Genomic DNA, 15,968 nt, shown 5'->3' on the forward strand with positions numbered 1-15,968 from the left:
TGCTTTCAAATATCTCCACGTTTACTTCTTACAAGAAAAGGCAAAGAAATGCCGGCTTTGTGGGGGAGCCCGCGGTCACCAAAAACAGATGAGAGGATGCTCTGAGTGTTTACATTCATGGGAGACTTTTTACACACGAAAACATAAATCCCACCCAAAAACCTAACGCAAATCTATTAACTACGAGCGCGACAAGCAATGCACGTGTTTCAAGACAGACCCTTGTCCAGACCCTGACCTGAGGAGGCGGCCGTCCCGTCCGCCCTGCACCCTGATGGGGCTGACCCCTGAGAACGGCTCCCGACACCTGGCTCAGCAGTCAGCACGGGGACGTCCACTGCCACCAAGCTGGACACCTGGAACTTGCCGCCGGGCAGCCTGGCGCGTTCCCAGCAGCCTGTCCGAGGCGGCAGCCCTGGCGCCTGAGGTGGGCCAGCCCAGCAGCCTGAGCCCCCGCCCCCTCCGGGAGCTCCTCTGAGTTCCTCAGCAGCTTGCGAAGTCCCACTTAACTTAATAAATTAAAAAAATTATATATCTGTATGTACACACACATTCCCCATAATTCCTGGCTGCAATCTCTACAAGGCAATATTACCAAAACATGAAGCCAAACGCCAGCTCAATTTCTGAATCAAGCACAGAACCCTGCACGTCCCCGAGGGCCTCGTGCCACACTCACAACACGGAAGCGAAAACCACTGTTGGGCTCAGGGAGGGCGGCAGCTTCGGTGGCCCTTGCAGATGAGGCCCTCAGCAGTTGTCGGGGGCCTTTCTCCTTCCTCAAAACTCCACCGGGGGACAACCCTGCCCCTCATCTGAGATCAAATCCCGACACATGAAGACGGGAGCCCTGCAGGGAATTAGGGCCCCCGGAGGCCTGTGGCAGACCCCTCGGCCACGCCCACGCTGTCCCCAGGGAGGGTGCTGGGGGCCGGCCCCTCAGCGCGCAGGTCCTCAGCCCCACAGCTGCTAAACAGGCTCGGGGCTCGGGGTGGGTGAGTGCTGAGCAGTCGCAGGATTCCCACAAAGCACAGGAGCGCAGCCCCACCTGAGGTCACTCGTGACACTGTCTGCGTCCCCGGGGTGACCGGGCCAGGGGGCGGGTCAGCAAGTCGGAGACATTATGTTGCTGCCACCTAGTAGCCACGGCCACAGCCTCCTTTTCTGCTAACGCACAGGACAGACGGCAAAGGCTGGGCCAGGCCAGTCGCCAGGGGACACCGCCCGACCCTGACGGTTCTGCGGCACCGGTCAGAAGTCAGCCTGGCCCCAGGGCAACCGGATCTTGTGTGAGCGTCGACCAGGACGCCAGATCGAGGGGCGCCCACTGGACTGAAGGGGTGTAACCCAGTGGGGCAGGGCACACCCGTTAGCCTCTGAGCCCGGCGCCCTCGGAGCTGGGACCCTCCGCAGCCGGCCACAGGCCTGAGCGCAGGCCTCGGCGTCAGGGCGGCTGCGAGCCCTCTGCACCGCCCACGAGCCTCGGCCCACTTGGCCCTGCAGCAGGTGACCCGGGGCACCTGCTCTCTGGGGAGGGCGAGGGGCAGTGTTTGCAGAAGGGGGTCCACGAGGGCCGGAAGGGTCACGGGACGGAGGATGTCACTCTGGGACCTGAGGGTGTGCGCCCGAGGGGGGCGGCGGCCCGGGCAGGGCGCATGCGCGCGCAGCCCAGTCCTTGCCACCGGGCAGTCCTGCCACTGTCCTGCTGCTGGAGAAGCCCTGCGCCCCGCGGCCGGCCGTGGCCTCCTGGCCGGGAGCCTCAGGGAACAAACACCCCCCCCCCCCCCGAGAAAAAGCTCTTTTGCTCCGCCCGAAGCCACGTGCCCCCGCTGACCGGCTTCAGCATGTGCCGCGCGGGGTGGGGCTCTCGGCAGGCGGGGCCCCGAGCCGCCGGGCCCTTCGCCACCACCTCTTGAGGCTGCAGCCGCGGCCTCTGGCCCCGCGCGGGGCTTCCCCGCCTTCAGAAGCCCCAGACCACTGAGTGTCTCGGGGCGCTCCGGGCTGTTCCCCAGAAAGCCCAGCGCCCGCCCCGCGTTCGCAGCGCGAAGGCGAGGCTCGCATCGGGGTCTGGCCGCAGTGGGCACGGACGGCTCTGTGCTGGGCCGGCGAGCGGGGCGGCGGGGGCAGGGGTGGGGGCGGGGGTGGGGGGGTCTGGCTGGAAAGGACGACAGGACGCAGGACGTAGAGCTCCCTGGACGGCACCTCCTCGGGCGGGGCCACGCCCCCTGCCCCTCCGCTGTCCCCAAGCTCTGAGGCAGCTCTGCCGCCACCAGGGGGGCAGGGGGGGGGGCGCCTCCCTCGCCCCGGTCCAGCGCCGCGGCCGCACTACCGCAGGGACTCGGGGATGGTGCTGACCGCGCGCGCTGCCGCCGCGGCCGCGGGCGGGGGGCCCAGCACGGCGTCGGTCTCGTTCCTCCGCGGGTCGCGCAGGTAGGGCGGCACCGACGAGCTTTTGATGTGCAGGATCCTGGTATCCATCACCTGGCAGTCGATCTGCATCATCACCTCGTAGTCCTGCCCGTTGATCACGTTCTCTGCGGAGAAGCACACGGGCTGAGTGAGGTCCCGAGAGCGCGCGCCCCGCCATGAGCGCCAACCGTGAGCACCCCCCAGGGGACAAGGGGCTTCCGTCACTGAGCACAGCCTCGGCAGGTGCGCTGCCTGAATGGCCCATCCTCCCCTTACCTCCCTGGCCCGGTTGGCGCTGGACGCCGCCAGTCAGTGCCACAGACTGTCCCCAGACGTCAGGTCCCATAAACTGCCTCCCACGCACTGAGGCACGACGGGAGTGAGGGAACCGCGCGAGGGCTCCGTGGAACTCAAGCCCTCGGCCCGCCCCTCGGCAGTGGGAAGCAGCACGTGTCACAGGACCGGAATGTCACAGGAGTGCGGGGCGGCCTGGGCCGGGACTGCGTGGCCCCTACTCAGTGATACCTCCAGTTTCGTGAAGACAGTCCCAGGGCTTGCCTCAGGCCCACAGAGCACAGCCTCACGGGCACGGGCAGCTGACACCCCCTTTCCCAGAGAGCCGGGTCACCTCCCTCTGTGTCAGGCTGACCTTTCACCCCAGAAGTCCCAAGTTCTGGGCCCCGGGGGCCAAGAGACAAGGACGTTCCCAACCTGGGCCTGAAGGGAGTGCCGGGGGCTGTGTGCCGAGGGGACCGGACGCCGCGCGGCCACACGGCCACCGCGGCAAGCTGAACGCTCGAGCCAGCCTCCTCGCGCGCTCCACGGAGGATGCAGCGCCTTCCTCAGGGCCAAGTCACTTCCTGATCGCGACTCTGGGCGCTCACGTTCCAACTGTGGTCAGTGCGACTCGGGCCTGACGCGGATGAGGGAATTATAAACAGACAAGGTCTTTGGAGCCCAGCTGGACGTGCCTAGCAACACAGAAGATGTGTGAACTTGGGAGGGAGCCAGTCGCCAACGTGGCTTCTCAGTCTGCATCTTCGTCTGACTCCAGAGCTGGCTAGGGGACCGGGAAGAGCGGCTGCTGGCCAAGGCCCCGTTCTCCGCTGCCTTTTTATGAAGATGATATAGGGCCAAGCAGAGTTTTAAAATTAAACATTTGGTCATTCTAGGTCAAAAGACTGAATTTAAAAATAGAACCCTTTCTATTCCTTTCATTATCTTTATTTTACTTAGCCATCGTGCATAGCAACTATTACAAATCAGGAGGAAGAAAATCCAAAGCTTCACGTTTGGTCTTCAGATTCCATTACGTTTGGGAAAACGAAGCTGTGGAACGTGTCACTTACGAGGCCGGGACACACTTACGGCTGGCTCTCCTCTAAGCCAGGTGTCTTGAGTTAGGGCCCGCAAGCTTCCTGAAATTGCACGCAAAGTCTTATGTGTGTGTGCGTTTTTCTGGAGACGGGCTCCACCAGATTCTCAGTGGGGTCTCCGACCCCCCCAAAGTTAAAGAGCGTGAGATCTCGTCACCCGCACCCTGTGAGTGTCACAAGCAGAGTCAGTTTCAGAGCCGAGGGAAGACGCCGCCCCTCCACTGCCGCTGGCTGGCCTTCTGTTCCGCTCTTTAAAACAGCCTCCCGAGGGTGAACGTCCGTGACACGTCCTCTCACGCTCTCCTCTGACGGCCGCTGGGGCCGATCCCCTTCTCTCCCAGCCTGCGGGCCACGAACTGTCCCTGCCTGGCCCCTAAGGCCACTGCCATGGAACCTCGCCTCCAACTCCACAAGTGCCACCGCTTCGCAGGGCTATTCAATCACTTCTCTACCTTCGAAGAAATAAATCTGGATGCCTGTAAACTAGCTAATTTCCTATCAAGGTATTTTCTTTTCCAAAAAGGAGCAGATGAAGAGACAGCCCGGGGACGTGCTCGCAGGCATGCCATCCGGCACGCACACTGCTCCCAGCTTTCAAGGTGCCACCGTCATCTCCTTTGGAACCACGGCCCCTCCCCAGTTCAGAAAACCTGAAGGGGGTGGTGTGGGGTGGGTGTGTGTGTGTGTGTGTGCGCGCACGCACGCGCACACACTCACACACACACACCCTGGGGCGCAGATGACCCACTAATGGAAAACACATGTATCAGAGGCATGCAACACACATTACTTATTTTTACTGCTTTCCTGGATTAACTCGGAGTCCGGAGGACAGTTTAAGATCAGGACCAGGGCCCACGCGGGCCGAGCACCTGCAGAAGCGATTACGGCTCCCGAGCCGCGCCCAGCCTGGGCCGGGACCCCCCGGCACCTGCGTGGCGAGCCGAGGTGGACACACGGGGGCGTGCACAGGTGCTGCCTGGGAAGCTGCCGCTGCGGCCGGGTCCCAAGCCCGGGGGCCCCCGGCCGCGGCGCCCCACGGCCCACGCGTGAGGGGCCCGGGCCCGGCTGGGGTCCGGGGCCTTTGGGAGCGCTCTGTTCTCCCCTCCGTTCTCGAGGCAGCAACTTCCGGGCCGAGGACCGCGCTGCGGCTCCAGGGATGCCGCACGCGGAGCCCCTTCTGCATGACGGGCCGGGCCCTGCTGCGTCTGGCGCGACGCGCCATGAGGAGCCGCGAGTCCCCCAACACGTCTGCCGGACAGTGACAGGCCGACGGCAACGCGGCTGGCCCGCCCTGGGGCCCTGCGGCAGAGCTCTGGGCGGCTCTGTGCTCCCAGCCCGGACCGTCAGGGGTGGCCGCGCCCTGCCGCTGGCCTCCCGACTGTCCGAGCCACAAGACGGCCGTGCCAGGACCCCCGGGGTACGTGCCCACACGCTCCGCCCCGGGGGCCGAGGGAGCCCGCCGCCCCTGGCCGCAGGGCTGTGACCACGGCTGGCAGCGGCCGCCCCTGCGCAGGACGCATCTGAGGTGCTGCCCCGCACCTGCACCCGAGCGGGATCTGGGCCAGCAGACGCCGGTCTGGAGCGTCGCCCGCACACGGCCCGGTGCCCGCCGCCCACACCAGCGCCCGCCGCCCACACCAGCACCCGCCGCAGAGGGCGGCTGGGCCCGGGGGAAGCTCCTGGAGCCGCCCCGCGCTGTGTCGCCAGGCAGAGGGCCGGGAACGGGGCTGGTTTACGGCTTAGAACGTGCAGGCCATCAACGTGCTTGAAGCACCTGCCTTTCTGGGAATCTTTCAAAAAGACGACTTTAAAGCAGAGAAGGCCCAGCGCCCGGCCTTCCACAGCCCCGCAGTGACCTGCGCTGTCTACGCTGTCAGCTCGCCCCCCCGCGGCACCCCCCAGCCCAGCAAGCCACCCCGGACGGCAGCCGGGCATCGCGGACCCCCAGCGGCCAGAACGCGGAGTCACTGATGGGCACCATGTCATCTTAACAGGGCTATGAACATGCTCGATTTAACCTTGTCTTTGAAGCCGGGACCACGACACCCACGGTACCATGCGGCGCAGCAGCCGCTCAGCGGAGCGTGGCAAGCGGCTCCCCTCAGGTGCGAGGCGGGCGGCTGCTCTCCCGGCGGGACGCGCTCGCATTCAGCCACATAAACGCGGGCCCAGCCGCTGCTGCGCGCTGGGCACCGCGCTGGGCGCGGGGGGCAGAGATGAGTAAGGCCGGGCCCCAGGCCAAGGCGCCGCGTCCGGCTGGCGGGCAGCGACACGAGCAGTGCGGCACTCCCTCGCGGCCGTGAGGCGTGCCCCGGGCACACGGACGGGGTGCCGGGAACAAGGAGAGGGCGGCCGTCCCCAGCCTGGGCGCTGGAGGCCACACTCGGGCTGAGCTGAGGGTGCGCGCCTGCTCGGAGGCGGGGGGTCCTGGAGGTGGGCAACGGTCACGCCCAAAGCATGAGCCGGTTCCATGTGGGGTGCCCCCCCTCCACCGCTCCGCCGTCCGGCCACGCGCCCCACGCTCAGCAAGTCCCGGCTTTACCCCAGAGGCAGCGGGGCACAGCCCGAGAGTTTTAGGGAAGGGAGAAACAGGCCGGACCCGTGTTTCTTTGACTAGGTCGCGGGTGGCAAATCTTCACAACTGAGTGTTTTTAAATACTATGCGTAGACACGTAAGCACACGCTGTAGGATGGGTGACCTGCTTTTATTTCCTGAAGATAAGAGCATCGCTTGCCTGCACGACAGCACCACGTCAGGGTTCTGTCCAGAGACAGCACGGCTCCTGCGCCGTAGCCGAGGGACAGTCACTGCATGTGACGTGCAGCACTAAGACCACCCTGGGGGCCCATCCTGAGGTGCACACCTCAGCGGCCCCTCCTGCTGTGTGTGGGCTGTTCCAGACGATGTCCTTCTAATGAGTGGCACCTGGTAAAGGTGAGGGACCAGCAACTTTGAGGTTAGGTCGCAAGATGCCTCGGCCTCCCTCCTGGGCTCGCTCGCTTGCTCGCTGAGGAGCCAGGCCGTGTTCTGAGCTGCTCCACCGAGGGGGTCACGGTCAGGAACTGAGGGAGGCCTCCGGCCACGGCCAGTGACAAACTCGCAGGCGTGGTCCAAGCAGCTCACAGGGCACGGGACCCTCCCGACAGCCACGAGCGAGCCTGGGTGTGGCCCTACCCCGGCTGGGCCTCGGGATAGACAGCTGCACCACTGACGGCTCGACCCCAGCCTCAGGCAGGACCCCGAGCCAGAGGCCCGGGGAAGCTACGCCTGGCTCCTGACCCACCGAAACTGCGAGACGGTACGTGTGGTGTGGAGCCACCGAGTGTGAGTGCGTTGTTGCACAGCCACACGTAAGCGGTACACTGAGGGCCGACACACTTCAGTGGAGCAGACGAGTTCACGTCTCCACGGCAGCTTATCCCAAAGACATTTAAAATGCCTGAAATACACGCTGAATCCTTTTTTAACAAGCAAGTTTACCTTTATAATATTTAAAACTAATATTTCAATTAGTTTGAAAGGGCCTATTTGGAAGGGACAGTCAAAAAGTCAACAAGTTATATTAACGAAAAGATGTGGTCAGAAACTAAAAAATTCCAGTTTCAGAGAAAGAAATCTGAGAGCAGAAGTGAATGGCTGGGTTCCAACGTATCTGGGGAAAATCTAGGGATTTTTAGTGGATGAACAGTGAAGCTGTAAAACAGTATCCTTTTAAAAAGCGTGCCAGCGGGCTGCGAAGACCAGACGGACCAGGGACTCCGGTCAAGAACAGACCCTGCCGGTGCCTCGCGACTCCGTGCAGCTCGCTCGGCCTCCTCGGGCCCTGTCCGTGCGTCCGTCCATCCGTGCGTCCGCCCCCCCCCCTCCCGGGGGAACAGCAGGAAGGCCTCAGACACTACCTGGCGTGCCGTAAAGACCCGAAACGCTGGCCCTGCTAAGCGATGACTGTTTTCTGCTACGTCTCAAAGTCTAGTTCCACTTTCAAAGAATTTCAGGCTACTTCACAACTTGAGACATTTAGAAAATTTAGTAGAAAGTTCAGGAATCCAACATTCCACCTGACTTACGAACAAGGCTTGCCCAAGAAAGTGAAAAGACCAACTTGCAGAATAGTGACTATACACGCAAATCATACATATGTCTGATAAGAAGCTCGTGCTTAGAATATATAAAGAACTCTTACACCCCAATAATAAAAAGATAATCAAATTTTTAAGTGGGTAAATGGTCTGATAAGACAGTTCTCCAAAGAAGACATGCAAACGGCCAATAAACACATGAAAAGATCATCTTGCTCAACAACATTAGCCATTGGCAAAATGCAAATCAAAACCACAAGCGACACACCCACTAGGAGGCGCAGGCCACCGCTGCCGGGCGCGCAGGAGGCGCGGCGGAGGGCGGCTTTGTCTGCTCTGGACGCTGCGGCTTCCGTCACTGACTCAGCTGAACCCAGACAGGAAAGTAGCTGACAGGTGGAGACGGGATATCTCCAAAATCCTCTACTTCATACTCAGTGAAGAATCTTGTATTTCATATTGAGACAAAACTATTTTTTGAAAGAAACATAACATCTGAATTCATTATCATAAATGCAACTTAATCCGCAAATGTTAAATGTGGCACGCTACGGTTTAAAATCTACTTGAGAAATAGATTACTGAAACCAGGCAACTTTAAAACAGCGCTCACTAAAAAAGAAGCCAAGAATAACAATGACAAATGCGATGAGTATTTCCCCTGCTGCAACTTGAATGCCTAAACCGTACTGTGTGGGAAAATACCATTGTTGTTAAAAAACACACAACTAAGTGGGAGGTGGAGATTCAATTCTTTGAGTTCATGGGAGTTTACTGTCATCAAACAGTGAGGTCGTGATTCATCTGCTTTCTGAGACACTCCGTCAGAGTAGAGACGTCGGCTGCTGCGAGCCTGCCACGCACGAGTTCACAGCTTTGGAGCCGACCGGAGCGTTCGCAGGCGGCCACCTCCCCAACGGCCGCGCTCCACGCGAGGCAGTCACACCTCTGGGCCAGCGAGGACCGAGGGACTCCGAGTGCGGGCTGTTCTCCCAGACGCTAGGCTCTGGCTCGCCCGCACGAGTGGGCAGGGCCCCCCTGGAGACGACATGCTCAGGGCCTCGCCACTGGGTGCCCGCCTCCACCGAGTCTTCCGCTGACCGAGCTCGGCAGGCGGCCCGGGGAGCAGTCGGCTCTTCCGCTGCTGGCGACTCGAGCCAAACCCCCCGCCCCTCGGGCCGTGGTTCCCTCTCATCTCCTGCGCTCAACCTCCAGCCTTCGCCGATCGGGCGACGTGCCGCAGGCAGAAGGCGGCCGCCTGGCACCTGCCTGTCTCCCTGGGCCTGGACGCAGGTGGGGGCCTGTGCGGCGACGGGGCCTGCCCACTCTGCCCGGCTCCTGCAGCCCCGTGCGTCCCTCAGCCACCGGGCACCGCCCCCTTGTCCTCGGGATCGGGGACGCCGATGGTGCCACCTGCCGTCTGCGACCGGCTCCATGGGGAGCTGGCCCTTGGTTTTTGTTTAAGGGGCCTCACTCCTGAGTCTGTGGCTCGCCTAGAAATTCCGCTGACGTCACCCAGAGTTCATTTCTGGTACTTGAAACTAAGAAAACTGATTGATACAAGCAGCTCAGCGTTAAAAAATGAAAGAAAAAAAGGCTCTGTTATGCGCTGCGTGCATCTGGGAGGGGCTGCATGCGGTTCCCCACGCCGCGGGCCGCAGCCCCGCTCGCGAAGGCGGCGCCTGCTGGTCAGCTGTGCCGGGCAGGAAGGCCCGGCCTGCGCGGAGCCTGCCTTCCCGGGAAACCCGCGGCCGCGTCTACGGAAGCGCAGATGGTAGGTACACTCCTCAGGGACGACAGAGACTGTCTGTCGCTACTGCGAAATGATACGTTTTACTTCGAACGTAGAACTGGTCTGCGGTCTGAGACAGGCGAGTTTAGGGAAATGACTGACGTTTACTTACTAGAAAACGTAAAAAAAGACTGTGGCATTTTTAAATGCCACGGAAAAAGCAAACGCACTCTGAAGGCAGCGTCTACTGAATTCAGACCGTCGTATCGCGAGGCGCCTTAACTAGAAAAGCGCACGACGCCGGGGAGGCCGGGGCTGACGGGCCCCCGCCTGCTCCTCGTGCCTCGACGCCGTGCGCCCCTGCTGGCGGAGCGCGGAAGCCCCCGGCCAGCGCGGAGCAAACGTAAGCTCCCCGCCCTTCGCTGGCCGTGGTGCCAGATCACGCGCCCAACGTTAAACGTTCCCAGGGGACCGAAACGCGGCACTGGAGTGGCCGCTCTGACCTCAGGTACCGTGCGCCGCGCCCAGGAGCCCGCGAGGCCGCACCAGGCGGACGCTCGGCCACGTCGGCGCTCAGGCTGCCCGGTCTCCCGGCGCCTGGTTTGGGGCCGAGTACCAGAAATGTGCCTGACGCACATGGTGGGTGCTCGGGAGGGAACGGAAGCTGAGTTCGCAACCTAAACGAGCGATGCGGGCCACGGACGGCTAGCAGGATTCCGCGTGGAAACGGGCACCCCGAAACCATTTCCAACCGAGACGTGCTGGGCACGTCTCGCGGACGCCTCGTTCTCTCTCCGCCCGCTCACCCGCAGCGCAGCCCACAGCACGTGCCGGCGGCACTCACAGCCCACTCCGCAGCTGCCCCCTGCCCTGGACGCGGTCGCTGCGCCTCGGCAACGCCGGGCTGCAGCCGGCGCCGTCCCCGCCTCCGACGCCGCGAGGCGCGTGGCCCCGCTGCGCGTCCTGGCTCACGGGCACGGCGGACGGTGTCGTCCGAGACCTTTAGGCCGCACCTTCCCCCTCCTCAAACACATCATGCTGCTGCCAACAAATGCGGTTTCTGTCCTCCGAGCAAGTCCTCCATGGGTGAACAGCTGTCTCACAGCTGAAGGGCTGAGCCCGGGGCCCTGGCCGCCGCCAGTGGCCCCGACCTGCTCCCGCGCGGGGTCAGCAGGCTGCCCTGCCAGGCTGTCCCCGAGTCTCCCTCGAGCCTGGAGACCCTCTGAGACCTGGAGCGCGACCACATCCTCGCTGAGGGCACGAGCCAGGTCTCAGGGTCGCCCTGAAGCCTGCACGCCGCCCAGCACCGCGCCGGCACTGAGCGCTGGCGAGCCCGGGCCGCGGCTGCGCCCCCTGCGAACGCGGCACAGAACGGGCCACGTGGCCGCCGCTCAGGCGCACAGCGGCGTCGTGGCCGATCTGTCCGTCAGCCGAGCCGCTGCTCCCTCCCGGTGCTCTGCGGGCTGGGAGTCAGGGACGGACGCTGTGGGCGCGGCCTCCCCATGAGGTCCTCGGTCCTCGGCCCCTCCTCTCCACGAGCCACGGAGACAGTCCCGACTTCCAGACTCAGTCCACGCACACTGTGACAAGCCGGCACGGCCAGCAGCCTGAGGTGTCCCCAGCGACCCCCTGTAGTCCCCCCTCCCAGGGGCCAGGGCCGGTCATGTGGCCGACGGAATGTGCCCTGGTGATCGGCTTGGGCAGACTGGCTCCGCCCTGGGCGCCCGCCCGCCCCCCGCCCCAACCCCGGTTCCTGACTTTGCAGTGTGCAGGAAGCCCCTCTGGAGGGGCTTGGTGCGTGAAAGAGAAACCCCAACACCGACCAGCTCCCTGGAGCCTTGAGCCACCTCCGCTGGCCTGAACTGGTGCTGCTCTCCAGGCCTTGCTGCCCGAGCAGGAATGGATCCTTGTAACAGGAAAGAGAGCGGAAGGGGCCTCGCAGAAGCTGGCGGGCCCGACCTTGGCTCCTGTGCATCAGGAGGTCTCATGCCTGAGGAGACGCAGTGGCAGCTGACCCGGAGCTCTCAAGCCGGATAAATGACTTGTTAGTAAGTCAAACACAAAAACAGCAAAACCACTTGTGCAGCTGGCAGTAAACGACCGGGGCAATCATCGGTCTGGACAAAGTGACGCCACGTGTCGGTCTCTGTCCAGGCGGCGCTGCCTACCGCCCCGTCCTTTCGCGGCACGGATCCGTCCTCACGCTTCCTTTGCAGGAGAGGGCTCGGAAGAGGCTACGCGGAGCGGGGTACCTGCCGGTTTGGGCAGACACTGGCTCAATTTGAGAAGCGCCCTCGTCAGAGCGGGAGGAGCCTAAGGACGGGACGCGTCCCCCGGGCCCCGTGCACACCCAGTCAACAGCCCTTCAATGTGAATCTCAAAATTTCTAGCACTGTACTGTAGCCTAAAAAAGTAAAAACAAAACAATTTACAAAGAAACCCAAACCAGAACAAAAAGGCAATGATCCTCTAATGGTTCTTATTTCTCAAATCCATGAAAAGCTCACTTCCAGAAACCCGTCCCCTGGTCAGGACAAAGCCAAACGGCACCTTGTCGTTTCTGGCCTGAGACAGGGACGGCTCACGGTCACGACCGGGCCTCCTCCCACACAAGTGCTGACGTCAGAACGACAAAATGAAGTGAGCTCGGCCCTGCTGAAGCGGAAGACAGCCTTCCTGAGCACGAGCTGACCCGGAGCCAACCCACAGTTCTGGCAGAGACGCCCCAGCGGCCCGAGGGTGGGGGACAGGGTTCCCTACACGTGCCCTGCGGAGTGTGAGGCCGTGCGCGGGAACGCACTGCCCTCGGACCAGGGGCACCCCTCCTGGAGGCGCACGAGGGCTCCCCAGTGCTGTGGTCCGGTTTCTTTAAACAAAAAAAAGTTCCAAATGTCTCTGCAAAATTAAGAAAACGGCATCACTGTTTTATGCCTACCAAAAAAAGTTATCTTATTTCTCTCAAGTTGCCTCTTGAGCATTTCTAATAAGCTGTCTGTGCACAGCTCACTGAAAATTTCGTCCTCTACAATCTTAAAATGTACGATGAACCTCTAATACATTTTCTCTAAGACTAAACTTTTTGGGATTTACCTAGAATCCCAGTGTCGTGTTTCATAATCATATCTGGTGGTTCAATCACGGGCATCGACAAGAATGTGTACCGGCCCGCTGCGCTCACCTCCGAGAGCGTCTCGTACAAGGCGCGTTTCTCACTGCAGGTCGGAGGAGCTGCTGGCGGCCCTATCCCAGCAGGGCAGGGCAGTGGGCCGGCAGGGGAAGGCCGCCGCGGCTTCGCCCGGCCTCGCGGTGCGGCGCGTCAGGGACGGGGGTCAGACGCGCAGTGCGCTCACGCAGGACGGCGCGGCACTGCGAGTGCCGGGTTCCCCTCCCCCGGAGGAGCCCGGCTGGAGGGGGCCCCGTCCCCGGATTTCCTCAGCGCTTCGAGCACCTGCTCCTCTGGGACTCGCTCTCGGAGCACAGTGCCTTCCGCGCTCGTCTGAATTTTCCTTCTCCGTCAGAAGCAAGCGCCCCATACATTCACGGCTTTGCACCTCCTCAGAGTACCGCCGTCTCGTCTGCGCTTTACTTAATACCCAGCACTAACGGGAAAACGGAATGCAATAGCAACACTATCGATATCGAGTTCACCAGGACGATGGATTAAATACAAACAGGCTTCTGAGGTTTGCCCTAGGAATAGTCGCCATTTACATGATGCAGGAAACTGCTTGAGTTCCGCAACCCTAACTTGCAGACCCGCTCTGGGAGCCGAGCCGGGCGGGGAGTTCTCAACCCCCAGACGCCCCCAGGCCGATGTCCTGAGCCAACTTTCCATTTTTGTAAATAAAAGAGAATGAGTTTGCCGTGGTCACTGAGCGGTCTCACGCCGCGCTGCGCGGGGGCCACGCTTTCCACTCACCGTTGATGTTCACTGCGGGCAACACGATGGACATCTTCGGCCTGGTGGTCTTGTTGTGCGTGGTCGCCGGCAGCAGCAGGTGGTCCTAGGGTTAACAAGGAACAACCGTCACGCTGGACAACTGGCTCCGTCCCGTACCGGGCCGAGTTCGGGCTTTCTAGGATGCCGACGCCGCACTGGGATCGTAAGCAGCGGCAGCTGTGACGTGAACGCAGCCTGGGGCAACAGACCGCAGCCACGCCGGGCCGCCCCCCCCCCTGCACCGCGGTGGAGGCCTCCGCGGCACACCCCGGGCCTGGCGACACGCTGCGGCTCGCCGCACAGAGTGCTGGGGAGGGCGGCCGGACCGCGATTCTGCCCGGCTCCTGCCACAGAACAGCGCCATGGGCTGCACCTGTCTCCGAGCTGAGAGGAGTCTGGCTTCACAAAGGGGGCGTGCAAGCGTTTCGGAAAAGGCGTGAGCATCTGCAGGTATCCCAAAGCTGGCTGTAAACAGCTTATGGCTTTGACATTGACTGCCGTTTTCAGCAACTCCTTTTTCCTAGCAAAAACAGGAATTGTCACAGCAAAAAGAATAAAAAAGGAAAATGTGTACACAAGTGTTTCCATATAAAGGAACAAGGTTAGACTGAGCTAATGTGGGGCCCGAACTGAACCTCGCTTTTCTTTTCTTGTTCTTTCGTTCGTCTGCTTCACCATTCATTCGACACACTTGCTGTACAGAGAACTCATCAAAAAGTGGGACTAGACAAGCTGAGAGTGATAACAATTCAATGCAACTTAAAGATATGATCACGAAACGTAACTATCGGCAAAGCTCAGAAAAAAATCTGGAAGGTAAACAAATTGAAAGTGATGAACATGAACAGAACTGGATAGAAAAATTTCTAGTAACTGCTTGTGCGCTGCATGATTCGAGGCAACATTTCCGTGAGAACATGTGTTTTAAAGAGGGACAGAAAGATAAGGGGGGCTGGTCTGTGCGAGCTCCAGCACCGCGACGCGGGAGTTTCCCGAACGCATCGTTAGACACAAAGGTCACACATTTCTGAGAGCAAGATCACATGCTAGCCAAGAAAAAACAAAATCTGCTGATCTTCAGGTCACAAACTTATAAATAGCTTAATTCCTATAATTAAAATACTGCTTCAGGGTCCCCAAAGTTGAACGAGAAAACAAACCAACACACTTGCAAGCCCCAAATTAGGGTCACTGTGAAAACAAACACAGCTAGAATACGCTGGTCAGGAACGACGGCCGGGCTCACATCTGAACTTCCTGCTTCGGCCGGGGTGCCCCCCCCCCCACAAATGCTGCTATGCACGCGATTCTCTGAACATACCGTCTCCTCCCTACTCTCTTCACTAAATCTCAAACGAAGCAGGGACTCCTGCGGCACGAAGCCAAAGGCAGTTATTTATGAAGGAGAAGGACCACGCCTCGAACGTGTAAGAACGATCGGTCACCCTGCCTCACCCCTGCCACTATGGGTCTGCGAGCGGGGGCCCTGGGGGTGCGGTCACTTGAAGTGCTTGTTACAAAGGGGCCCGAAGACGGCACCGCGGAGGCAGAGGGACACGCCGCGAACTCCAGCAGCGTGTGCCCGAAGCGCCCCGCGACTCGCACGTGCGGACCACAGGGACACACGTGCTGGCCCGTGGCACCGCCTCGACCCTGCCGGGCCGAGGCGGCGGCTGGCTTCACGGAGCAAGCCCCGTGGGCGAGCGTTACAGCCGGCGCTCCGGCGCTCCCGTTCCCAGGGGCCGGGGGACAGACACTGCTGGGAAAACGCCGCCCGCTTCACCGTGGGGACAGAGGCGTCGGTTTCCCTAGGTTATGCAATACCGTGCGTGGGAAAATATGCTGCTTTTGTACAACCCTCCCATCCCCTCTCTCAAGCACGCTGTAAAAAAGCCCAAGCGCCAGTGCGCAGAGCAGCGCCCAAGGTCGTCTGCTTCTCCGCGTCCTGGAGACGGACGACCAAGAGAGCAGAGCCGCGCCCTGCCCCGCCGAAGGCCAAGGCCGTGATGGCGACTCATCATGAACCTCAAGTCCTGCCAAGTGTGTAAGATGTGGATTCTACATGTTGGGTGGAGAGAAACCAACCTCAATTTACACTGACTTGCTAGCTTAAATGACCCTTCACATGCCCTCTAAAACCCACTGACCAACGCCCACAGCCCATGGAGCCTTCAGGACTAGCTGAGTTGTGTTTATTTTCTAAAACTACTTTTGCTGTTTCTATTTGTTAGTGTAGTTGTGTAACTTAACAAAATATCATACAAACTGATGAAATACAGTGTGAAGAAACAGCAAGATTTCATAAAAGCGAATGAGCTAAAATTATTTTTTCCCTCACTGCAGGACAACCACAGAAGACTGGTGACAGGGCCCTGGCGCCTGCATTCAGACTGCTGAACGGGCCTCTCCGAGCCCTCTTCCTGGTTTA

The 15,968-nt window shown here is 60.9% G+C and overlaps 1 protein-coding gene across 1 annotated transcript in view; it reads right to left on the minus strand.

Annotated features, from left to right (window-relative positions):
* The window catches only part of ATF6 (activating transcription factor 6), a 76,182-nt gene continuing 60,214 nt past the window's right edge, over positions 1-15,968 (minus strand). Inside the window, exons 15-16 of the mRNA XM_016129704.2 lie at positions 13,520-13,604; positions 1-2,534 (exon numbers count right to left, since the gene is read on the minus strand). Coding sequence (XP_015985190.2) covers positions 2,326-2,534; positions 13,520-13,604 — 294 coding nt within the window. The 3' untranslated portion in view covers positions 1-2,325. The remainder of the gene's footprint in view (positions 2,535-13,519; positions 13,605-15,968) is intronic.

Source organism: Rousettus aegyptiacus, unplaced genomic scaffold (genome assembly GCF_014176215.1).
Source record: "Rousettus aegyptiacus isolate mRouAeg1 unplaced genomic scaffold, mRouAeg1.p scaffold_m13_p_17, whole genome shotgun sequence".
Lineage (NCBI taxonomy): Eukaryota > Metazoa > Chordata > Mammalia > Chiroptera > Pteropodidae > Rousettus > Rousettus aegyptiacus.